Source organism: Crocuta crocuta, unplaced genomic scaffold, assembly GCF_008692635.1.
Source record: "Crocuta crocuta isolate KB4526 unplaced genomic scaffold, BGI_CrCroc_1.0 scaffold48, whole genome shotgun sequence".
Classification (NCBI taxonomy): Eukaryota; Metazoa; Chordata; class Mammalia; order Carnivora; family Hyaenidae; genus Crocuta; species Crocuta crocuta.
Window position 1 is genome coordinate 3,122,776 of NW_027533089.1, and position 25,911 is coordinate 3,148,686.

Sequence of the window (25,911 nt, forward strand, 5' to 3'; positions counted from 1 at the left end):
TCAGTATTTACCAAGTGCCCACTGGAAAGAAGAAACATATAATTAGAACAAGAAAATGCTTATTAAATGTTATTGTTGACACAGCAAATACCTGTGCAAAAAGTTGTCTCATTATACGTGAGGTTTCAGTAACCTGATTAGTACCAGCCACAAATTAACAGACCAAATCTACATCCCTGACTTACTCCATTAAATAAGAAAGAAAAACACACTTCAGGTAGAAAAAAATACTCTAGTTCCATACTTTAATACTGAAATCAGCTATCATACATATCCATCAACTCTTGCATTTCATTGTCTTTACCTCAGGAGATCATCAAAGTGAGATTAATTTGATGAGGCATTCTCAGCAAATCTATAACACTCTGTACTTCATCTACAAATTTAAGTCAGGTCCTTTAATAAGTTACTTCTTATTCACTGTTTTGTAGTATTTATGAAATGAATTAGTGCAATATATCATTGAGGTATTATTTAAAAGGCAAATACCCTATAGATATGGATTTGTCATCCCAATTCCTTGGCATTCAATAATATAAGTGTCTTTAGAGGCATCTTCTTCATCTTCTGATTTCTTCACAGAGAATTTAGCCTGAAACCAGAGAAGCGTTTAGTTTATAAGCGTTGTAGTATATAAGAGAGACATAGAGCCCTTAAATCCAACTTAAATAGGCAAGCAGTTAATATCAAATTCATTTTATTGAAGATGCTAGAGGCACAAAGATCAAATGACTCGAGAAATTCAATAGCCTAAATATAAAATATTTTGCTCCAGAAGCATGACTCTTGCTCAAAGGTAACATATACCTGTGGGGTCCCGTCAGAATGTACAGCCTGGGCCCTGTTCCACACCCACTGAATCACAACCCCCACGATATCTGCAGGCTAGGCAAATATCATTAGTAAAATCTCAACTGTTAACTATAATGTACCTTTACTACCTACTTCCTGTATTTTTCCTAAAACATGGCACTGAAGCATTTAATAATTCTCTGATCTGGTCAAGATCAAGTTTTTAAATTCCCTCAAATTTTTCTTGCCAATTTAATTCCCTAACTATGCTATTCAAAAAAATCTAGCTCAGAGAAGGAAAGTGGGGGGAGGCCCTTCATCTTTATTGGTCTTAACATGGTATTTTTCACTTGTTAACGAATTGAAGTTGGGCTTTGAAATATTTGGTCTCTATCACTATATTCTGGAAACATGATTTTCTTTTAAAGCTACTGTGATCATTCTAATAAAACAATTAAAATCAAAACAACTGAGTAGGTTGAATTTGTAGCAAATGGATTTCAAATATGCCTAAGACCTTAGGATTGTATGAAACACAATTTGAAAACCATCATTCTGGGGCCCTGCTTCCAGTTTCAGGATTATGTGACAGTATACTGATATACAGCAGACACTGAAAATTACTGTTGAATGAATAATCACTGAATTCTGACCTATATAGCCAACTACCTGTGTGATTATATATATGTACACATTATATTTCAAATTGTAAGCATTATGTAAATATGAAACACTGGAACACTCAAGGAAATCATTTCTAGCCTATATATAAACATACTGAAACTACAAAAATGTAAAGCTAGGAGTCTTAATGAACTATGCACCAGTCCCTGATATTACAGATGAATTACCTGCACTGAGGCACAGAAAGATAAAGCACCATGCCCCAAGTCACGGAGACAGCACAGAGCAGAACAAGAAACCAGAGCACAGTTTGAATTCCAGTTCACAGCACTCTCTACTACGTATTCCCTTCAAATAACATGTCAGTGTCTACTCTGTGAAAAGGACTATAAAAAGTGAGGACTATATGAATGTAACTTATTACTCCCTGCCACCAAAGAGATCATAGTTTACAAAGAAAAAAATGACAAGTAATAGCTACAAATACAGTATACATGGAATAATAAAAAGTACTGTTAACTATCTCTTGACATCAAATATAATTTGCCTTCAATTCCTATTAGCCTTTTCCTACAATTGAATCAAAATCTATCTACGCAGTCTAATAACAAGAAAAAAAGGTATATGTTATTAAAAATCATACAAATAAACTGTCGGGAGTAGAGCAACTCCCAACTTTGTGCTTGCTACCCTTCTATTACAGTTTTTTTTAATAGTGTGCATTACTTTTATAATTTTTAAAAATACTTAAGATCAGCACCTTCGTTTATAAAATTCTGAGTTATAAATTATAGATCACTTTATGAAGTTACATTATAAAGACTATAGCAAAATAGAAACATGCATTACTGAAAAAGGCAAGAAATGAAGCTATATGCAGTAAGTGTAAAACAAAAATGCAAAGAGAAACACTTTTAACAGGAAAATAACTAAATGTCAACAGTGGTTGTACTGGCAAAAGGGAATTATAGGCAGTTTTTCCCCCTTATTTTCCAAATTTTTTATAAGGAAATTATATTCGTTTCAGAGAAAAAATACAAATTAATCATTTTTTTAAAAATTAAGAATCCTGCAGAAAAGGTATAAATATGAGTTTATTCACTACTAACCCGTTTCACTAAAAAATTGTAAATCTACTCTTAAAAATTCAGAGAACTGGTTTTAAAATTTCAGCAAATATTCTATTCTACTGCAGAATCAAAAGAAAATGAAACTTAAAATTTCATATAAATATTTAAGTTTACGGCCAACTAGGAATTCCTTATGATTTGATTTCATACTTCTCACAGAAGTATCTTTATACCATAAGGTGGCAGCACACATGGGCTTTGCTGTGTGCTTTCCTGGATCTGGTCAAAGCCCAGCTCTGCCACCAACAAACCATGTGGTCCTGAGCAGTTAATTTAATCCCTTTACCTCACTTTACTCACAGGCAAAATGGGAATAATAATAAACAGCAAGCTAACATGGTTATGTAGAGTTGAGGTGCCTAGGTGGCTCAGTTGGTTGAGCATTCAACTCTTAATTTAGGCTAGGGTTATGATCTCATGGTTTGTGTGTTCAAGCCCTACATCAGGCTCTGTGCTGGTGGTGCAGAGGCTGACTGGGATTCTGTCTCCCTCTCTCTCTGCCTCTCCCGTTTGCACTCTCTCTCTCTCAAAATAAACGAACTTGAAAAAATAAAAAAATAAAATGGTTATGCAGAGTAAGATGATTCAGGGAAACTGCTGAGTTAGCCCAATGTCTGCCACACAAGAAGTACTAGGTGAGGGAGAACAATTATGACTGTCATTAAGTATTCTGTTTATTACAACCTGACCCAAAACTGGCTACGATAAAAATCAATTACTTTCTAATGGAACACTCACCTTTGCTAGTTGTTCAGCAAAATGTATAGCTGTTTGTGTATGGAGTGTAACTGGTCCTGTTTTTACTCTGGAAACTCCACAAGCTAGTGCCATGAAAATGATCAGCTATTAAAAAAAGAACAAAGAAGGAAAATTTCACACATTTACTAATATTTGGAGTTAAAACTCTACTGCTTATCATATGAAAGTACTACTAGAAATCAAAATAGCTCAAAGAATTTCTACTTCTTTAGGTTTCTAGAAGTCTTAAGAAATGATAGAAAACCTGTGTCACCCACAGTCTGTGCTGTGGTAGAGAAATGCTTAGCAGTAGTTGTCAATATAGATTTTCTAAAATTAGTGCTTAAGAATAAAACATAGAGTTAAAACTTAATATATCAGACCAACTGTTTCTACAAGATGGAATATATAATATGACAAACTTCTTCCATTGTCTAAAATCACATTTTTTTTTAAGTTTATGTATGAGAGAGAGAGAGAGAGAGAGCGCGAGTGAGCGCATGTACATGAGGGGAAGGGGAGGAAGAGAGGGAGAGATAGAATCCCAAGCAGGCCCTGCTGCTGAAATCAAGAGTCAGACACTTAACCAACTGAGCCACCCAAGGGCCCCTAAAACTACATTTTAGTGGGTAAATAAATACACTAGTACAGAATTCCTGAGAGTACAGAGTGCACCATGGCAAGAAGGAAGAGACTAGAAATAAGGGAAACAAGAAACTCGTTAAAGAGTGGTTCCTGGGTGGCTCAGTTGGTTAAGCATCTGACCTTGGCTCGGGTCATGATTTCATGGTTCGTGAGTTTGAGCCCTGCATTGGGCTCTCTGCTGTCAGTGCAGAGGCCGCCTCAGATCCTCTCCCCTTCTCTCTGCCCCTGCTCTCTGTCTCTGTCTCTCTCTTTCTCAAAAACAAATAAATAAACAAACAAACAAACAAACAAACATTTAAAAAACAAAAAGAAACTAGTTAAGGGGCCCCTAGTTGGCTCAGTTGGTGGAGCAAGAGACTCTTGATCTTGGGTTTTAAGTTTGAGCCGCACACTGAGTGTAGAGTTACTTAAAAAATAAAAAAAGGAAAGAAACCAGTTAAGAAACCCTAAAGAATACATTTCTAAATGCAGATTGATGGTTTGAGATTAAGGAGAAAAAAGTGAGGTAAAGAAAAAGAAAATCCATCAAGACAGGTGACCATAAAAAGATCTGACTTGCGAATATTCACCAGCATTTCTCCATATGAACAGACGTGTCTGGTGTAAGAGGTCTATCACACATCCAAGGGGAGATGCTGACAGGCACAAGGGACAGAGTAAAGGAAAAGGCCTGAACTAGTTGCTATAAATTTGGGAGTTGTCTGTGCACAGGTGAGACATAAGCTATGAGAATGGACAAAACAACTGAGGGAGTGAACACAGACGAAGAAGAGGCCTGGGCCGAAGCCTAGGGACTCTCCAAAACTTAGAGGTTGAGAAGATGAAAACCACAATAACGAACTACCAAAGAGACTAGAATACACGGCCAGGGAGATGGAAAGAAAATAGTGCTTCAGAAACCAAGGGAGCAAAGTATTTAGAGAAGGAAAAGAATGACCAATTGTAGCAAATGCTGTGGCCAAGTGAAGATGAAAACTGAAATTTGAGGAATATAAATTCCAGAAAAATATTTAAAAACTGGTTGAACTTGGGACACAACCAATCAGCCTCTCAAAGTCAGTGATAAAACTTATATTCATCAGGGGCAACTGGCTGGCTCAGTTTGAGGAGCATGAGACACCTGATCTCAGGATCGAGTTCAAGCCCCACATGGGGTGCAGTAGTAATTACGTAAATTAAAAAAAAAAAGAAAAAGAAAAAACCCTCAAAAAAGAAATAAAATAAAATGTATATTCAATCTAATTATCAAATACTCAAATCTAATAGATTCAAAGGTTTTTATCCTAAAATCATTATTACCTGATCTTGCAGATACTCATCCACAGCACCACCATGTCTAAGATTTGCTAACAGCATTTCGGCAGCTTCAATTCCAACCTTGTCTGCATTCACACCTACAACAGACACAATGTAAAAGAAAAACAAATTAATTACTAAGAGGCAAAGAGTTGAATTAGTATATCCCAGTTAGCACTGGGACAGCTTTTTTAAAAAGGACTCTGAACTCACCCAACCAACTCACTTAAGATTTTTAAGTATATTTAATCTTCTGAGAGCTTAGCACATGCAAACAATTTTTATCTTTACATGAACTTAGTGGAGCAAAAACCAGGCTGTATTTGGCCCTGTTTTAAAAGTATTAATTATGGGGGCACCTGGGTGGCTCAGTTGGTTGAGTTGGTTAAGCTCAGTCAAGTGAATATGACTTTAGCTCAGGTTATGATCTTGCAGCTCATGAGTTCGAGCCCTGCATCAGGCTCTGTGCTGACAGCTCAGAGCCTGGAGCCTGATTTGATTCCGTATCTATCATCTATTCCCTCCTACCATTATAACTCTAAAAATAAGTACTTGCATTCTGAAACTGTGTTGTCCAAAGACAAGTTAAAAATAAAAGTAATCTAATATGACAAAGTAAGAAAAAAGTGTTGATGGAATATTAGCAATTTTTTCAGGGCTGGTCAGCAAAGTTAATTTTAAGTATTGCTAATAACAAAGTATGATTGCTTTACAACCTCAGTGCAATATATCTAAAACTATCACCTACCCTGGCAAACTAACTCTACCTCCTATGTCACAAGTTGAAATGTTTCTAGGTGTCTAAGCTAGAAATTTAGAAGGTCATTCTTCACATTGCCTTCCGAACTTCCCATATCCAACTGGTCACCAAATATCTACTTCCTCTCCTAATATCCTTGTATCAGTACTCACCTCTCTAACCCCAATGACTGCATCCCTTTGTAAAAGTCTTCATCATTTCTGACCTAAACAGCTATAATAGTCTTGTCTTCCTGCCTCCAATATGGTTTTCCTGTAATCATCTACACAGCTATCAGAATTACCTTTCCAAAGAGCTGATATTACATTCTTCCTTAAAATCTTTACGCATTCAGGGCACGTAGGTAGCTAAGTCAGTTAAGTGACTGACTCTTGGTTTGGTTTTGGCTCAGTTCATGATCTCATGGTTTGTGAGTTCAAGCCCCATGTCAGGCTCCATACTGACAGTGCAAAGACTACTTGAGATTCTCTCTTACCCTCTCTCTCTTCCCGTCCCCTGCTTGCTCTCACCTCTCTCTCTCTTCCCTCTCTCTAAATAAATAAATAAACTTTAAAAAATGTTTTTAAATCTTTATGTTTTTATGATGAAACCCAAATTCCTTTATATGACCTGTCAACAAAGTCCTTCAAAATCTGGCCTCTGTCAACCTCTCTAACTTCATCTCCACTCCCCACTCCAGACCCTACACTCATCATACATAGTTGTAGTTGCCCAGACACAGAACAACACTCTTTTGTGTCAGCACTGTCCTTTGTCCTTCCTCCTTGGCTCACTTTCATCTGGTTAATTTCTACTTATCTACAGAACCTAGTGGAAGATTACTGAATGGCAGAGGCCAGATTTGGGGTCAATCAGCCCCCAAAGGAATATTAGCTGTTCTTCTCCTGTGTTCCTATGATACCCTGGGAATACTATGGTCTGTCTCCTCTAACCAACTAAGCCAGGAAACAGGACAGTGGCTCACATGTCTGTGACCCTAGTAAACAGTACACGGAACATCTTAGTACCCAATGAACTCATATTCCACCCAATGTCTGCCAAGCACTTATTACTTACATGGACTCCCAGTCTCTGCTTTATATTTTGTATTATCTTTGTTTCTTCAAGTCTGCTGTAGATACAGTATGCAATAGCTCACTATCCACATTGATTCTTTACAGTCCCTAACAAGTAATTAGTGTACTCTAAATACATATTTTTTATCACTACTTCTCAAACTTCATTATACCTCAGAAATATGCTGTGAGCTTCTTAAGACAGATCCTTGGGCCCAACTTCCAGAGATTCTAATTTGATAGGTATGGAATAAGTCTCAAAATGTGTTTTTCTAACAAAATGTCAGATCATGCGGATATGTTACCTGTCCACCAACCACAGTTTAAACAGCACAGTTTTAAATAGAATTCACTTAAGTCAGGCCAACTGGAGATGTTAATTTTATTTACTCTATAATGTTGTTAAGATTTGACACCCAACGAGTATCTACATCTACCAAATGAGAAATGAGGAGACTAAGATTATCTGAAATTTCTTGTACTCAGCAATAATAATGCGGCAAAACAGCACAGCAAGGGTAAGCATCTTTGAAAGATCTACAAAGTAGGAATAAAGCTATCAACTACCACACAAACATCAAGAAGTTCAACTAGGAATCGCCTTGATGGCAAAAGTAACTTCAAATATTAACTATCAGATGTATACATGTCTCTCTTCTTCCAAATATGCTAAATCTTAACTACATTTCCCTTTCACAAAAATATTGTTTTTTGAAATCACTAATATAATAACTGATGCAGGGAAGAATCATCAATGGACACTAAAACCACTGGATGAAAGCTGTATAGGAATAGGATAATCAGATGGTATCAAAGTATTCTTCCAGATGACTTACTACCTAAAAAAAAGGGAAAGAATTTATAGCAGACATACCTGGAGGACACTACATAACTAAATGATCACAGTCACCTTTACCAAGAAAGGACAAACTGACATTCTCACTAACTCTGTTGTGATACAATGAAATGTACACAGCCACCTATGCAATATTCCTGCTAAAAATGTTTCACCTAAAAAAATCTAATCATGAGACAATCAGACAAATCCAGATTGTGGGAAATCCTATGAGAAAATGGCCTGGACTTTTCAAAATGTCAGTATCATGAAAGGGGGGGAAAAAAAAACAGTGAAACTTTCTGCAGCAGCAAAGAAACTAAACAGAAATGATGACCAATTTCTGGGAGTGCTCAAAAAAGAAAATCCCCCATTGCTCTAAAAAATATTTTGGAGGTAAGTGGTTATGTTAAATATAACAGAGAAATTCTTTGGGTGTAAAAATGGTATTGTGACTATATAGGTATTGTTCTCTGGATATCCATGCTGCAGTATTCAGGGGCGAGATATGCTATCTCCAACTTATATTTGAATAGTTCAGAAACACACACAACTTGGAGCTAATAGTTCACTGCAGGTATATCTAGAACAGTGTTATAGATGCTCATTAATCATTCAACTTTCTTGTAAGTTTGAAAATTTTCGAAGTATAAAGTTAGGAGAAATACTGAAAGTTTGACTCCAAAACAGAACTAGTTAATCATGTTCTTTCAAACTTGTCATCTTATATGCTATAATGGTCTAATCCTGACAGGTAATTAAAAAATTTTACACTAGCACTGGGTTCTGTGGACTTCATTTATCTGTACCTCGTTTACCAAGCGATGATCCAGCAAACAAACAGCCAGTAGATGTCTCAGCAATAATGCTAAATAGGGGGGAGAAAAAAAAGGATTACTATCTATGTAATAAATATTCTAAAATCACATGCAAATACAACCAGGGGAATAGTGGTTATTAAATATGTAGCATTAGATCTACTTAGCAAACTGCAAAAGTGAAATTCTTCATACAAAGAGGATGATTAGCACTCTCCATCTTCATCAGGGCATCAGTACCTGTCAGCTCTTCTGACACAAAGTCACACTAGATTCTAATCCATTCACAGGTAAGGAGTGGCTCTCCTGGAGGTTGTCATTCACATTAAATGATACCATTATCTATGCACTATAAAGTGTTTTATTATTATCATAAAGTGAAAAGTTCTTCCTATGTATTTGAATATAAGTGACCAACTTAATACAGACTGCTATATGCTTAGGATGTTATATATCAACCTCATAGTAACCACCTAGAACTTCGATACACAGAAAATAAGGAGAAAAAACCACTACCAAAATTGATCAATTACAAAGGAAGCAAGAGGAGAAGGAATAGAGAACAACTACAAAAACAACCAGAAAACAAATAACAAAATGGCAATAATTACATATCTATCAATAATTACAGTAGCCAATAGCAACTCAAGTGTCCATCAATAGATGAATGGAAAAAGATATGGTATATACAATGGAATATTACTCAACCTTAAAAAGGAATGAGATCTTGCCATTTGCAACAACATGGACAGACGTAGAGGGTATTACACTAACTGAAATAAGTCAGACAGAGAAAGACGAGTACCACATGATTTCACTTACATGTGGAATCTAAAAAACAAAGCCAACAAAAAGCACAAAAGACCCATAAATACAGAGGACAAATGGACAGTTGCTAGGGGGATGGGCAAAATGGGTGAAGAGGAGTGGGAGATACAGGCTTCCTATTACAGAATGGATGAAAGCCACAGCAAAGGGAATACGGTCAGTGGTACCGTAATGGCATTATAAGGAGACAGACAGAAGCTACACTTGAGGTGAGCAAAACAGAACATATTGTCAAATCACTATGTTGTACACCTGAAGCTAATGTAACATTGGGTCAACTATACTTCATTAAAAAAAAACCTTTTTACAGAAATTTTTGGTTCTGTTTTAGTTTTTAGATAGTATTATCAAATGTGGAATGTTTATGCATTCAAACCCTTTAGTAGAAATTCTGAAAAAGAGACTTTCTATTCACAAGAGATACTCTTATACCTCAAAAACTCAATTAAAGCTTAAATTGGGGGTACCTGGATGGCTCAGTCAGTGGAGCATGCGACTTTGATCTCAAGAGTTGTGAGTTCAAACCTTCAATTCAGTGTAGAGATTACTCAACAATGAAATCTTCATGGCTCAGTTAGTTAAACGTCCAACTCTTGATTTCAACTTAGGCCATGATCTCACAGTTTGTGAGACGGAGCCCTGTGGTGGGCTCTGCACTAATGGCACAGAGCTTGCTTGGGATTCTCTCTCCCTTTCTCTGTCCCTTCCGCACTTGCACTGGCACATGTGTGAACACTCTCCCTCTCAAAATAAATTAATGAAAAAAATAACTTTAAAAAAAAGCATTTTTATATTTAAATCAACAACTCATAATTAAATAACATAATTCTTTTCTAAATGGACCTTTGCCATATCTACTATATACGTATGTATGGACTTATATTTGAGGCACAGAAAAACAACTGGAAATATTTCTCTCAGGATCAGCTTCAAAGGCTAACTTCTGATTAGCTTAAACATTCAAGTTCTCTTAAATGTTAAGAGCAAAAGGGCTCTTACAATGTAATAAAAGGCAAACTATCCTCAGAAAAAAAAATTCAGAATAAAATAGTCAACTTAATTCATTCCTACTGGTTTGGGTTGGAATGTCCTTAAAAATGTGCCTTTTTAAAACTGTAAAACTTAAACCAAAAAACTACAAATCTTTAATTTAAACAGGATAATTATTTCAGAGCTTTCAATCAGTATCCAGGAAAAAGTATATTGTCTTACATTATTCCGTTTCCATTGCCAAAGGCTTGGTCTTTAGGTTCCTGAACAGGCTGGATGTTAACATACAGATCCCTAATCTCCTTTCTGATGCATCTTACAGCTGCCGCCGCCATGTCTTTTGCCACCTAGCTTGGCAGGACAGAAAAAGAGAATAAAATAATGATTATTTTGACAATTGTTTTCAAGCTTTCAAAGACACGTACAATAATTAATATCTCTTACATGCATTAAAAAAACTTGATTTTCAAGTGTAGCACAGAAGTTTGGGGAAAAGTTTTTTTTTAATTTTTTAATGTTTTATTTATTTCTGAGAGAGAGAGAGACAACGTGAGCAGGGGAGGGTCAGAGAGAGGGAGACACAGAATCTGAAACAGGCTCCAGGCTCTGAGCTAGCTGCCAGCACAAAGCCCGACGTGGGGCTCAAACCCACAAACCATGAGATCGTGACCCGAGCTGAAGTTGGACGCTCAACCGACTGAGCCACCCAGGTGCCCCAGGAAAGTTTTAATTAAATTTACTAAAAAATTAAGTGCTTTGGGGCACCTGGGTGGCTTAGTCGGTTCGCCATCTGACTTCAACTCAGGTCATGATCTTGTGGTTTGTGAGTTCAAGCCCCACATCAAGCTTGCTGCTGTCAGCAAAGAGCCCACTTCAGACCCTCTGTCTCTCTCTCTGCCCCGCCCTTGCTCACATGCTCTCTCTCTCAAAAATAAATAAAACATTTTCAAAAAATTAAGTGCTTTTGGGGTGCCTGGCTGGTTCAGCTGGTAGAGCACGCAACTCTTGATCTCAGGGTTTTAAATTTTACTCCCACACTGAGTGTAGAGATACTTAAAAAGAAAAACATTAAGTACTTTCAAAAATTTCAAAATTTAGATGACATAATACTTACCAAGACCCACGTACACTTCTAGACAACTTACTTTAAATGGCAAAACACCAGCAACAAAAGCTCTTCCATATATCTTAGTCACAGAGCCACGGTCAGTTAAATTTATTGGGTTCAACTGTTTAACAGGTGACATTCGGACAATCACTTCACCACCCCCTTTTGGGTAGTAGCCCCTACAAAAAAGTATGACAAATACTCACATAAAGTGATTGTAGGACAAAAATACAGCTCAACATTTACAGTAAAATAACACATGAATTAGATCCAAATATGTAATTCATCTTTGAAATTTCCAAACAGCATTTTAGATCTGTGCTATCCAATATGGTAGCCACAAACTATATGTGACTACTTAAATTTAAATTAAATCTAAAACTCAGCTCCCCAGTCGCACTAGCCACATTTCAAGTGCTCAGCAGTCTTACGTGGCTTGTGGCTACCATACTGGACAGACAGGGAACATGCCTGTCAATGAAGAGAAAGTTCTTTCTGACAGTGCTGTTTTAAAATATAAATTCCTTGATGGCAGGACTTTGTCTATTTTGTTCCTGCTATACTCCTGCCTAAAACAATGTCTGGTAAGTAGGAGGTACTCAGTAAAATACGATGAATATTAAGTAGTTAAACACAAACAAAATTTTAACTCAAATATTTAGTGTCACTTATTTTATAGAAGATGATGGGAACATACAGATGAAAGTAACTGCCCCTATCTACCTGAATCCCATCTGGTTGAGAGATGGCTCTACAAACAACTTACTGGAACACAAGTCAGGCTGTAAAAAAGACTACAAGGGAGGTGCAAATATGAATTCCAACTGAGACACACTCATGGACAATTCCCACAAGAAATTACAAGTTACATTTTGAAAAAATATAGGATTTCCAGTTTTTAGGAGAGCAGAGAAGGAAAAATATGAACAAAGACATGAAAGCCCCAAGGCACAAAGTAAGTTTAAAGAACAGTAAGCAATCATATGTTAGAATACATGGAGGACAGGGGCACCTGGGTGGCTTAGTTGATTGAGTGTCCAACTCTTGATTTCAGTTCAGGTCATATTCCCAGGGTCATGGGATCAAGCCCTGAGTCAGGCTCTGTGCTGAGCATGGAGCCTGCTTAAGATTTTCTCTCTCTTTCCGGGGCGCCTGGGTGGCTTAGTCGGTTGAGCATCCGACTTTCGCTTAGGTCATGATCTCACGGATCGTGGGTTCGCGCCCCGTGTCGGGCTCTGTGCTGACTGCCAGCTCAGAGCCTGGAGCCTGTTTCAGTCTGTGACTCCCTCCCTCTCTGACCCTCCCCTGCTCACGCTGTCTCTCTCTCTCTCTCTCTCCTAGAAATAAATAAAACATTTAAAAGAGAAAAAAAAAAAGATTTTCTCTCTCTTTCCTTCTGCCCCTGCCCCCCAACTCCCACTCATGCTCACTCTCTCTCAAAAAAAGAAAGAACACATGAAGAAGGGGGAATGAAGTTAGAAAGGTAAACTGCAACAGGATTGCAACACACTTAAATGCCACACCAGGAAATCTGACCTTGTTATTATGTGGCAGAAGGGAAGCCTTGAAGGGAAATAACCTGAATGCCCAATGTGCTTCCTAGGAAAATAATTCTGACTGCACTGTGGAAAAGAATCCCTTTTATGACTGTGCAGTGTCTAGTCCAGTTGTCTGCACACAGAAAGTATTCAATCTGTGCTGAGCATGGACACTAGATATAAAGGTCCCTCAGTGTAGCATTTCCCTTGAAAATATGTCTCCCAAGAAACAAGCAAACACTATATACAGCTGCTTTCAAGTTCCCATGCCTATGCTGCTTACTGTTTTTAAGCCACAAAACATAATTATTTCCTACAAGAAGTAGTGGGCTCCAGAATAATTCTCTATAGTTTAACTTTCCCACTATTTTTTTTGCACAAATGGTGGGTCAAGGGGCTAACAAACAAGTAACTTACCTCATTTTAATATCACAATTAAATTGGAAACCAAATTTTTCCACAATTGGCTTAAAAACCTGAAAAATAAGTTTATTGTGACATTAACCACAAATGTTCACTGATTCAACAAGTATATTCACTAAACAAAAGTGCTCTGCACTGAGCTGACAAGAAGGTACTACAGATAAACACTGATATAAAAATGTGCATACTAGTTCTGTTTCTCAAATAAAATACTGACATGTAAACTAACCTTAAAAGTTTTACTTTTAGTTAATCAGCGTTGTGCAAGTCTATCAAATGAAAAAAATATCAGAACTCACAATCCTCGATCCCAGTGATTATTTTACTCGACAGGACAGTATTTCCTAACCCTTCTCGATATAATACATAAGAAATTAGGGGATAGTGGTGAACAGCATTCCATTCTGCCTTCTCATTATACATTGAAATCTCACTGCATATTAATGTTTTATCTTCATTTTTTTCTTTTAACATTACAAACAAAAGTATTTTCCTGACATCATAAAATTCTGCCCAAACAGTATTTGAATAATTGTATGGCATTCTAGCATAATTTACTGAACCATTCCCTAAGTGCTCATTATTACATAATTATGTGTACATTATATAACGATTACTACAGTATATAATGCTCTGTTCAAATATCTTTAACATTTATCTTTGGCCTCATTCTGTAACATTTAATTAGGGTCATTTCCTTGAAGTGGAATTATTAGGTGAAGAGATAGTAACTTTCATTATACACCCTTATCAAACTGAATTTTAAAAGATTATACCATCTAGTAAAATGGCAAAAAAAATTAAATTCCATATCAAGTGCTGGGGAGATGCAGCAGAGCTGAAACTCTGATACAGGGCTGGTGAAAATGCAAAACCACGCAGCCTGTGAAGACGCCAACACAATCTGGCAATCTGTCATAAAATCATATCTATACTTACTATTACCAGCAATGCCTCTCCTTGGTAATCACCCAAAAGAAATGAAAACTTACATTCACGTAAAAAAACCTGTATGTAAATGCTTACACAGACTGTATTCATATTGCCAGAAACTAGAAACATCCCAAATGTCCTTCAACAGATGACTGGATGAAGAAACTGGGACATCCATATAACAGAATACTACTTCTCTCTTATTGCCAAAACAAGGGACATGGACAAATCTCAAACATATTATGGTAAATGGGGAGAAAGACAGGCTCAAAAGGCTACATACGGTACTATTCCTATACATGGCATTCTGAAAAAAAGGCAAAACTATGACAGAATAGATGAGCAGGTGCCAAGGGCTGGGGCACAGGACTGATTACACAGGGGTATGAGGTAATTTCTTACAGTAATTCTGTATCTTGACTATGGTGGCTGGTTCACAACCATGGGTCAAAAATCACAGAACTGTACGCTAAAAAGGTATATTTTACTATAATTATACCTCGATAAACCTGGAGGAAAAAAGAGGACACCGCTTCTCTCTCCTACTAAGAGAGTCAACACTGAGTTTCATCATTCTGAAAATTTATAGCCAAAATGATTTTTTACAAATAGTTTATTGTCAAATTAGTTTCCACATAACACTCAGTGCTCATCCCCACAAGTGTCCTCCTCCATGCCCCTCCCCCCTCCCCCCCACATCCATCAGTCCTCAGTTTTTGTCAGCATTCAAGAGTCTCTCATGGTTTGCCTCTCTCCCTTTCCCCCACCATTTCCGCCCTTCTTCTCCCCCTTGTTCCTCCGTCAAGTTCCTCCTAATCCTCCTATACGTGCAAACATATGATATTTGTCCTTCTCTGCCTGACTTATTTCGCTCAGCATAACACCCTCAAGGTCCATCCATGTTGCTACACATGGCCAGATTTCATTGTTTCTCATTGCCATGTAGTATTCCATGGTATAGATAAACCACCTCTTCTTGATCCATTCGTCCGTTGATGGACACTTAGGCTCTTTCCATGTTTTAGCTATTGTGGAGAGTGCTGCTATGAACATTGGGGTACATGTGCTCCTATGCATCAGCATTTCTGTATCCCTTGGGTAAATTCCTAGCAGTGCTATTGCTGGGTCATAGGGGAGTTCTATTGTTAGTTTCCTGAGGAACCTCCACACTGTTTTCCAGAGGGGCTGTACCAGTTTACATTCCCACCAACAGTGTAGGAGGGTGCCCGTTTCTCCACATCCTCGCCAGCATCTAGAGTTCCCTGATTTGCTCAAAATGATATTTAATTTTAAAAAATTTTATCTTATTGAGGTAAGAACACTTAACATGGGATCTACCTCTTAACAAACTTTTAAGTGTAGCATATATTATTGCTGACTACAGGTAAATGTTGTACAGATCTCTAGAGCTTATTCATCTTGCTTAACTGAAATTGTATGCCTGTTGACTAGGAACTCCTCATTGCCTTCCTCCTATACCCCATTCCACTATTTGATTCTATGAATTTGATTATTTTAGATACCTTATACTAGTGGAATCATGCCACTATTTGTCTTCATGTGACTGGTTATTTCACTTATCATCACGTCCTCAAGGTTCATTCATGCTGTCACATATTCTAGAATATCTTTTTCAAAGCTGAATAGTATTCCACTGTATGTATAAGCCACATTTTCTTTATCTAATCGTCCATCAACAGACATTTAGGTTGTTTTCTCATCTTAGCTATTATGAATAGTGCTGCAATGAACATGGGAATGCTAATATCTCTTCAAGTTCCTCATTTTTGTCCTTTTGGATAAATACTCAAAAGTGGGATTTCTGGATTATATGGTAGTTTTGTTTTTAATTTTTTTGAAGAACTTCCACACTGTCTTCCATAATGTCTGCACCATTTTGCATTCCAACTAATAGTGTAAGGGTTCCAATTTCTCCATATCCTCCTCAATTCTTGTCAAACACATGTTTAGTTTCTGTTTTGAGGTTTTTCTTCCGAAACATAATCCTTATATTTATAAAATGATTGATTTATATAGTAAGAATATAATTCACGCAACAATTACACTTGAGGTTTTAAAAGAATTCACTAGGAACACTGTTCCAAGATATAACATAAAATCTAAAATAAACATAATCAATCCCTTCCTTACCTTCTCCCACAACAGAACTAGACACCACCCAGAAATAAACAGGTATACACACACACCACTCAGGATATATTTAGAGAATGGAGATTCAGAAGAATACATTAGATCATCTTCAGTTCACCGACAACAACGAAAGGCCTTACCATGGCTGTGTAATCAATCTGTGGTGCCATTTCAGCATTAGTTCCACCTTTTAAACGAAGTTCTGACGGAGAAGCAGCAAAGAGAACACAGGGCATTGAGACCTGCATCAAGAGGCACACACTCCTAAGGAGAAGGCAAACAGGCTTAGCTGCATTTTCTTTTGAAAGTCTTACAAACATGGTATTACTGAGGCACAGGCACATCACCAAGACACACTGCAGACAACTGGGAAGGCAGGCATATACCCCAAGTCTAAAGTTAATAAACACCCCTTAAAAGAAAAAAAAGAAGAAGAAGAAGCAGAGTGTGCCTGGCTGGCTCAGTTAGTAGAGCATGCAACTCTTGATCTTGGGGTCATAAGTTCAAGCCCCAGGCTGGGCGCAGAACTTACTTTAAAAAAAAAAAATTACCCCAGGAACTGAACAATAAAATCCTGAATTTTAAAGAAAGACACTATTTCATAGAAGGAACTGTTCTTTTTTTTTTTTTCTTAATTTTTTTAATTTATTTCTAGGAGAGAGAGAGAGACAGCGTGAGCAGGGGAAGGTCAGAGAGAGACGGAATGACAGACTGAAACAGGCTCCAGGCTCCGAGCTGGCAGTCAGCACAGAGCCCGACGCAGGGCTCGAACCCACGAACCGCGAGATCATGACCTAAGCGAAAGTCTGACGCTTAACCGACTAAGCCACCCAGGCACCCTGAGAAGGAACTGTTCTTAAATGATCAGCAAATCTGGGTTTGAATTAAACATTAATTTACAAAGCAAAAAAAGATTTTTTTTAAATGACCCCATTTTTATAACATTTTTATAAAAGGATTCTTGAAAGTGTAATTTATGAAAATGCATTTAATACAATCAAAGTCTAAAAATACACCATAGGAAATAGGGTCAATTAAACTGTAATAACGTTCATACAGTGACAGATAATTACACACACAAAAGTCAAGGCCTAGAAATACTTAAATAATTTTATCTCATCTCTACCATGCACAAGGCATTGTTCCAAATATCAAGTTAAGATGTTAAGATATAGATCCTACCATCATGGAGTTTATGATATGATAGAATAATATTTCACAAAGACTGACAGCTGGATATTTTACATGGAAATAAGTTTAAAGAAAATAATCTTTCTGTAACTCACCTCTGTTTGCTCATTTTAGTAAAATAATGTAAGAAATCATGAGAAATAATTATGGAATATGAAGTATTTTATAAAATGAAACACTTGGTCAGATTTTCTAAACGAGCTGTCACATTCATACACAGCATAGATTAGATACAGATGTAGCGTAGATTAGACATAGCCTCTAATACCAAAAGATATCACTTAAATTTCTTATGGTAAGAAGAAATAAACAGTTTCTATCACTGACAGTGCATATCACTAATTTAATATAGATTTACTGACTGTATAATGTGGTAGATATTATAAGAGAAAACGGGCACAATATAATCCCTGTTCTCAAGGAGTTAAGCCTAGGAGCAAGTGAAAAAACTTGGAAATGTTTAGTTTACAGTAAACCATAAGGTTAAAACTACTAAACTTCTCAGTGTTTATTCCCTTTGAAGGATGCAACATTTAAAGTTTCTCCCTACTCCTCTGATAAAATCAGATTCTAAGAATAGCAAAGAAAACCTTACTTTTAGGAATAAGAAATAGCAAAAACAATGGTAGACACTTGAGAAAACACATGGTACTGTAATCACAGTTAAGGATAAAAATGTTAGAAAGTAAAGAAGTAAGATATGTTTTCTTGCTAGGAAAAAGCTTGTTTTAGTCTCCTAAATGGAGCTGGATTTGCAACTTTAAACTGATGTCCCTCCCATACAGTCTAGTGGATTAGAAGTCAGAAGGCCTACATTCTAATTCTGGTTCTGTCTCTGACTTCAAGACCTTGGGTACATCACTTAACACCAGAGGGTCTTTATTCTCTCATTCATTATGTGGAGGAAGGATTGGAAATAGATGGTTTCTATTTTCTATAGAAAATTCTAGATATGATAACAGCTGTAATTAATAAGCAATTAGATACCCAAAACTCCATAATGTCTAACCCTGAAAGGTTTGTTTTCTGCATTAAAAAAGTGAGGAAACAAAAGCTCAAAGATGTTAAGCAACTTGTCTAGTAAGTGGTAGTACCCACTCTTGAATCCAGGTCTAACTGCAAAGCCCATACGTAAATATAAGTGACACATACCCCGCTGTCTTCGTATCTGCTGTGTGGATTCCACCTTTAATCTTCTCCGGTGTAAACACTATTTCTGTTGAGCCGATTTCTGCCCCCTCCAGTTGCCCATCACACAAATCTCGAACCATTTCCAGTCCAGATAAATGTTGAGGCCTTCAACATTCAGGTCATAAAACTGCATCAAAATGTGTGCATTCAGACTGCCTATATCCCCACATTTTATGACCCACTTATATAACTGCAATGGCAAGAAAAAAGCAAGGTCTAACCACAATAAGTGCCATATCTTCAGGGCCAGAACTTCTTTGGGTTTTTATGTACCTAGACTGCCTGCCAGTAGGCAGTTTTCAAGGGCTCCTTCCAGACCACTTATGTTAGCTAAAAACACACAGGCTGATAATTGCTGCAAATGAGAAGTATCCAAAGAGGAAAACTGATAAAACGAAGTGCCACCAATTTCACTTGCATGTCACTGAATAATCTATGGTACCTGTTATGGGTTGAATTCTTCTGTTGAAGCCCTAACTCTTAGTGCCTCAGAATGTGACTGTAGTTGAAATCACGGGCTTTAAAGATATGATTATGGGGGCACCTGGGTGGCTCAGATGGTTAAGTGTCCGACTTCAGCTCAGGCCATGATCTCAGTCCGTGCGTTCGAGCTCCGCGTCAGGCTCTGTGCTGACAATTCAGAGCATGGAGCCTGCTTCGGATTCTGTCTCCCTCTCTCTCTGCCCCTCCCCTGCTTACTCTCTGTCTCTCTCTCTCAAAAAGAATAAACATTAATAAATAAATAAATAAATATAAAATAAAGAGATGATTATGTTAAAGAGAGACAATTAGAGGGCTCCTGGCTGGCTCAATTAGTATAGTATGCAATTCTTGATCTCAGGGTTGTAAGTTTGAGCCTCATGATAGGTACGGGGATTACTTAAAAATCTTTAAAAAATTAAAAAGAGGCATTTAGGGTAAGTCCTAATCTATTCTCTGTGGTATCTTTATAAAAAGAGGAGGGGGGCATCGGGGTGGCTCAGTCATTTGGGCGTCCAACTTCAGCTCAGGTCATGATCTTGCAGTTTACGAGTTCAAGCCCCGTGTAAAGCTCTGTGCTGACAGCTCAGAGCCTGGAACCTGCTTCAGATTCTGTGTCTCCCTCTCTCTCTGCCCCTCCCCTGCTCATGCTCTGTCTTTCTCAGAAATAAACATTTTTTAAAATTTTTACAAAGAGAGATTAGGACATACAAAGACAGCAGGGGTACACATGCCCATAGGACGACCACATGAAGAGGCAGTGAGAGAAGCCATCTCCAAACCATGGAGAGAGACCTGAAAAGAATCTTCCCAGAAACCAGGAAACCACCCCGTCACCACCTTGATCTTGGGCCTGCAGGCTCCAGAACCGTGAGAAAACGAATTTCTGTTGTTTAGGCCACCCAGTGTGTGGTATTTTGTCACGGCAGCTCTACTGGCAAACGAATGAAGTACCTACCACAGCCTTAATGAACTGCATTTCCCTACTGGTGAAATTCATTGCTGCAAACGACTGCTGTGACTAAGGCAATTAATGTTTACATATATCAATAATTGCCTTTTACTACTTTCAAAACGGGATGTGGATAAAATAAAACACTAAGAGATTGCTGATCTATTACAATGCCCATAGAAATCAGTTTGGCTTCAACGTGGGTCCCCTTCTAGCAGGAGCATATACCTGAAATTTAGCTAGTGGCACACCTAGCTTCCCAGACAAGAAACAAGGTCAAGTGTCAAGGTTTTTCCCTGTCCACAACTGATAATCCTGGTCATACTCATAGCTTCTTAGAGGTCTGAAGGAAAGCTAGAATAACACATCTCAGGGCCCTTTCCTGAGCGATGATTCTAAAATATGCAGCAGCAGAGAATACACTGGTTAAAAAGCGGGGGTTTCCTCTGCCCAGCGCAGGTTGTTCTGCCCTGATCCATCTTGCCAGCTGCTGCAAGCTGTCCGGGTACTTGGAATGCCGATGACGCGGGAAAAACATTCTGAAAGATAACTCATCAGGAAGAGAGAGAACTCTAGCCATCTAGAGAAAACATGGGCCTATTTTCTCAACTTGCCCCTTAAGGCTTTCCAGATTGCACCGCCCTGGTTATGGCCAACCGTCCGGGCCAGAGCATGCTCCCTGGGGCCCGGCTTTCACATTCCTCAACCTCAGGGCAGGGACCTTCCAAGCATCACCACCCGGGCCCCCGATTCCCCAGCCCCAAAGCCGGTCCCCCGGCCAGGCACGCCCTCACTCCCGCATCCCCCACCCCGCGGCCGCGCCCCCCAGCGCCCGGATTTACCTCAGGCCTGGCGTGCTGCGGCCGGCTCGGATCTTCTGCACCCGCAAGGGGAGGCCCAGAAGACAGCTTAGGGCTGTAGAGACCCTCAGGATCTGGCCGCCCTGCCAAGGGTGCGGGTGGGAGGGGAGAGAGATAACATCAGACAGGAACACTCTCCTTCCCAGCCGGGGCTGCAGCGCCACCGGCCTGGCAGCCGGCCCCGTACTCACCCCTTCCATGATCCCGCCGTCCACCTCCACCCGCTGCCCGGCCATTGGGGGCGTCCTGGGGCCCGGCCCGCAGCGACAAAGCCTCCGCCGGAGTGGGAGAAAGAAGAGACGCTCGCTCCGGCCTCGCAGCTCCGAAACCCTGGTCTCCGCTGGGGGCCGCGGGGTCTAGCGGAAGCGTGGAAGCAGCGCCTGCTCCGGAAAACCGGATGCAGCAGAAACGAACCCTGGCCCCCGGCGCCCAGAACCCGGGATCTCCGGGTCCAGCGGCAGTGCGCATGTGCGCCACGCGGTCTTTAAAAGAGGCGGTGCCAAGAAAACTCCGTCAAATCCGACGCTCTCCGGAGAAGGGCTGGCGGCCTGGGAGGCACCCTGGGGCGCGGCAGGAAATATGCGGGTTGAAGACTGGAGTCCCGAATACCGCAAAACATGCAGATTGAAGAAAGCCTACGTTTCAACTCAAACTGGATTCTTAAGTTGTCTCTCAGCCTTCTGCAAACATCTGTGTTTACCTCCGTTTTCTCGAGGCTCCTGCTGTATCCAGGGCTGGAGACATTTAGAGCGGAAGATGTAAGAAAGGTCTGGACCCTGCATTGCAGGGTCCTTCTCTCTGCCCGGGTTTGCCTCTCAGCAGTCTGACCCTTGATACCTGTGAGCCTGTCATTACTCACAAGGGGGTAGAGGTGGGTGAGGGCGTGTAGTGGTAGTACTAATACTAGTAGTAGTAATAGCATTCGTTTTCTCTTGTGAAACACGATTTATTTGGGGATGGGTGGAAAAGGGCAGAATCAGACTCAGTAATATAATAACCTAAAAAGCCAGTTATGCCACCTTATCCAAGAGTATGGGCAAGTTCATGACTCCGGAGAACAGTGCAACTAACATGATTCACCTTAGACCATGGCAGACACAATAGTTTTCTTTTTTTAAAATTTTTTTCAATGTTTTATTTATTTCTAGGAGAGAGAGAGAGAGCGTGAGCAGGGGAGGGTCAGAGAGAGGGAGTCACAGACTCTGAAACAGGCTCCAGGCTCTGGGCTGGCAGTCAGCCCAGAGCCCGATGCGGCGCTCGAACCCACGAACCGCGAGATCATGACCTAAGCGAAAATCGGACGCTTAACCGACTAAGCCACCCAGGCGCCCCAATAGTCCGCTTCTTGATCCTGCTTGTGGCTCAAGGTAAGCAAAGAAGAGTAAGGCAGTTCTACCATGAACTTATTGGAGGTATATTTGAGACACTGAGAAGTAACCAACGTTATCCTCAATAATAATATAAATAATATTTAATATATACAAACTCACAGTTAAGTGGAGACAAATTAGAATATGATAAACCACAACATAACAGACAACTTTTTAAAACTGTTTTATTTCTTTTGAGGGAGAGTGTGTGAGAGAGGCAGAGAGAGAAAGAATCCCAGGCAGGCTTATGCTCAGCGAGCAGCACCTGATGGGGCTGCATCCCACCACAGTGAGATCATGACCTGAGCCACAATCAAGAGTCAGAGGCTTAACTGACTCAGCCATCCAGGTGCCCCACAGACAACATTAATTGAGCATTTATTTGTGTGCAGTATACTGCATGCATTCACAACTTGTTGAAGTACTTACTACTTTTACCTCTGTTTTACAGCTGCATTTGTGAAACAATTTGCTACAAGTCCACAAAGTTGTTAACTAGAAGGCTGGGATATGAACCTGATGGTCTGATGTAAACACCACTGTCTCCTAATCCTAACAGGTTGTTCTACCACTTTTGTGACACATATGCTCTGGGAACACATACTCCAAGTACTTAACCTAATCTGAGACATTGTAATATCAGGGACTTGCCATGAGATATTAATCAGGAAGTAGTAATATCTGCATTTTAGAATGTTGGCTTTGGCAAAATATGGAGGACAAAATAGGGCTAAGAACCTGAAAAGAAAAATTACAAGACTGTAATAATCTACATGAGAGATAATAAGAATTTGAAGGAAGGCAGTAGCAGTGGGGATGGAATAGAAAAGCTCTATTCCTATTTAACATCTTAAATACTATTGCAGAAACTTAACCTTAGAAGCCTTAGCCTTCTTCATTTCTTTCTCTTTTTTTTAATGTTTATTTATTTTTGAGACAGAGAGAGACAGTGCAAGCCGGGGAGGGACAGAGAGAGAGAGAGGGAGACACAGAATCTGAAGTAGGCTCCAGGCTCTGAGCTGTCAGCATAGAGCCCGACATGGGACTTGAACTCACGAGCCCTAAGATCATGACCTGAGCTGAAGTCAGATGCTTAACCAACTGAGCCACCCAGGCTCCCTTCTTCATTTCTAACTTTGCTACGAAATCCTGGCTGTGATCCATTTCCCTCATTCCAACTACTTCCAGTGGTAGGAGGAAGCCAACAAGATGGTAATACAATGGAGAGACTAGCCAGGCAAGAGTAAATAATGATAAGCATTTAGATAATGCTTTCATATACATTTTCTGTGTTCATATTCACCACAAAGCTGTGAGGTCAGTGTTATTGCATCCATTTGGCCAATGAGGAATTGAGACCTAGGGAATCAAAGTGACATGCCAAGGTGACAGACATAACAAGTAGTAGAGACGGATTAGGTCCTGGGTATGTGCAATTATCTACAAAGAAAAGACATTTAAGCTGAAAACAAATTCCTCAACAGAACAATGAAAAAAGAAAAGGCAATGGATTGGGGCGCCTGGCTGGCTCAGTTGGGCTGAGCATGTGACTCTTGAACTCAAGGTTGTAAATTCAAGCCCCATGTTGGCATAGAGCTTACATTAAAAAAAGAAAAAAAAAGATAACACATTCATAGCTTCAGAATGCTGACAGAAAATAACTATCAACATAGAATTGAGTCCCCAGCAAAATTATCGTTCAAGAATGAGAATAAAATAAAAAATAATAACTTCCAGATACACAGAAACTGAGTTTAAGATCTAAGTATACTTTGTAAAGGATATATTTCAGAAGGAAAAATTACCTCAGAGGGAAAGTCTGAAAGTTTGATATGTAAGAAGAAAAGAAAAACAAAGAAATTGTAAACATATCAGTTTTTCTAAAAAAACAAAAAACAACCTCCCCCCCCCCACATTACATAAAATAATACCACACAGGGTTGCCTGGGTAGCTCAGTCAGTTAAGTGCCCAACTTTGGCCCTGGTCATGATCTCACAGTCTATGAGTTCAAGCCCTGTGTCATGCTCTGTGCCAACAGCTCAGAGCCTGGAGCCTGCTTTAGATTCTGTGTCTCCCTCTCTCTGTTCTGACCCAACTCATGCTCTGACTCTCTTTCTCTCTCAAAAATAAATAAAACATTAAAAAAATTGTTTTTGCTGGTACAGCTCCTCTGGAAAACAGTGTGGAGTTTCCTCAGGAAATTAACAATAGAACTCCCCTATGACCCAGCAATAGCNTGTTTTTAAATCACAGCAGACAACAAAAGGGTGTAAGTAAAGAGGTTGATGAAGGTACAGAATTCTAAGGTCTCCTGGGGCATCTGGGTGTCTCCAAGGGTTGAGCTTCCCACTCTTAATTTTGGCTCAGGTCATCGAGGTTAATGGGATCAAGCCCTGCATCCCGCACCACCCCTCACTGGGCTCTGCGATGATAAGGTGGAGCCTTTTTAGGATTCTCTCTCTCCCTCTCTCTCTCTGCCCCTCCCTCCACTCCCGCTCATGTATGTGAGCACACTCTCTCTCTCTCTTCCTCTCTCAAAATAAATAACCTTAAAAAAATTTTTTTAAAGAATTCTAAGGTCTCCTTTGGGCAGAGAGTTAAAACAAATTGATTTAAGACTTTAAAAGAAGTATGCAAGCTAAAATTTCAAGGGTAAACAATAAAGTAACATTGTATATAACTTCTAAACCAGCTGAAAGGAAGAATGGACTAAGGGAAGAATAGACTTCAATTTTTCCAAAAGAAAAAATGCTTAGATCAGCATAAAAAAGCAGGGAAATAAAGCACTAAAGCAAGAAAGTAGAAATAAGTTCATATGTACAACTAACAAAACTGGAACTATAAAGTAATTCCCTGGTTGAAACCCAGAGATTGTAATCCTAATAAAAAAATATTCCCATCTACAATGATGCACTTAAACTACTAAGGATCATTAAAAGTTGAAAATAAAAATATAGAAAAGATGCACCAGGTAAATACTAACTACAAGAGCACTGATATAGCTATATTGGTGATAAATTAGACTTTAATACAAAAAGCACTATCATTGACAAGTCACTACAAAATAAAAGGTTGAATTCACTAGGAAAATATATATATTCAAAATTTTGTGTGCCCTAGATCAGGCAGATGAAAACTTAGAAAAGATAAAGATGATTTGAACAAAACAACTACTAAGCTTAATTTAATGGCAATTATGTAT

General features: G+C 39.0%; 1 protein-coding gene across 2 annotated transcripts; it reads right to left on the reverse strand.

Annotated features, from left to right (window-relative positions):
* Positions 1–218: 218 nt before the first annotated feature.
* Positions 219–21,798, reverse strand: RTCA (RNA 3'-terminal phosphate cyclase). Of its 2 annotated transcripts, XM_077746137.1 has the most exons (11): positions 21,530–21,798; positions 21,321–21,421; positions 19,008–19,151; positions 16,805–16,928; positions 13,575–13,633; positions 11,657–11,798; positions 10,734–10,858; positions 8,685–8,743; positions 5,229–5,323; positions 3,285–3,389; positions 219–592 (listed from the first exon to the last, which is right to left on the reverse strand). In XM_077746137.1, the coding sequence occupies exons 1-11, from the start codon at positions 21,572–21,574 to the stop codon at positions 491–493; spliced, it is 1,101 nt and encodes a 366-aa protein (XP_077602263.1). In that variant the 5' UTR covers positions 21,575–21,798; the 3' UTR covers positions 219–490. The 2 variants fall into 2 exon arrangements, with proteins under 2 accessions (XP_077602263.1, XP_077602264.1); XM_077746138.1 differs by lacking the exon at positions 19,008–19,151.
* Positions 21,799–25,911: the final 4,113 nt, after the last annotated feature.

Bases quoted from the DNA above. Each gene is read 5' to 3' on its own strand.
- RTCA (XM_077746137.1), bottom strand. From the start codon at position 21,574: ATGGCCGGGCAGCGGGTGGAGGTGGACGGCGGGATCATGGAAGGG. The intron at 16,929-19,007 runs GTATGTGTCACT...CCTTCTCCTTAG, and splicing joins GCAGATACGAAGACAGCGGG to GAGTGTGTGCCTCTTGATGC. The intron at 3,390-5,228 runs GTAATAATGATT...TTTTTTTAATAG, and splicing joins ATGAGTATCTGCAAGATCAG to CTGATCATTTTCATGGCACT.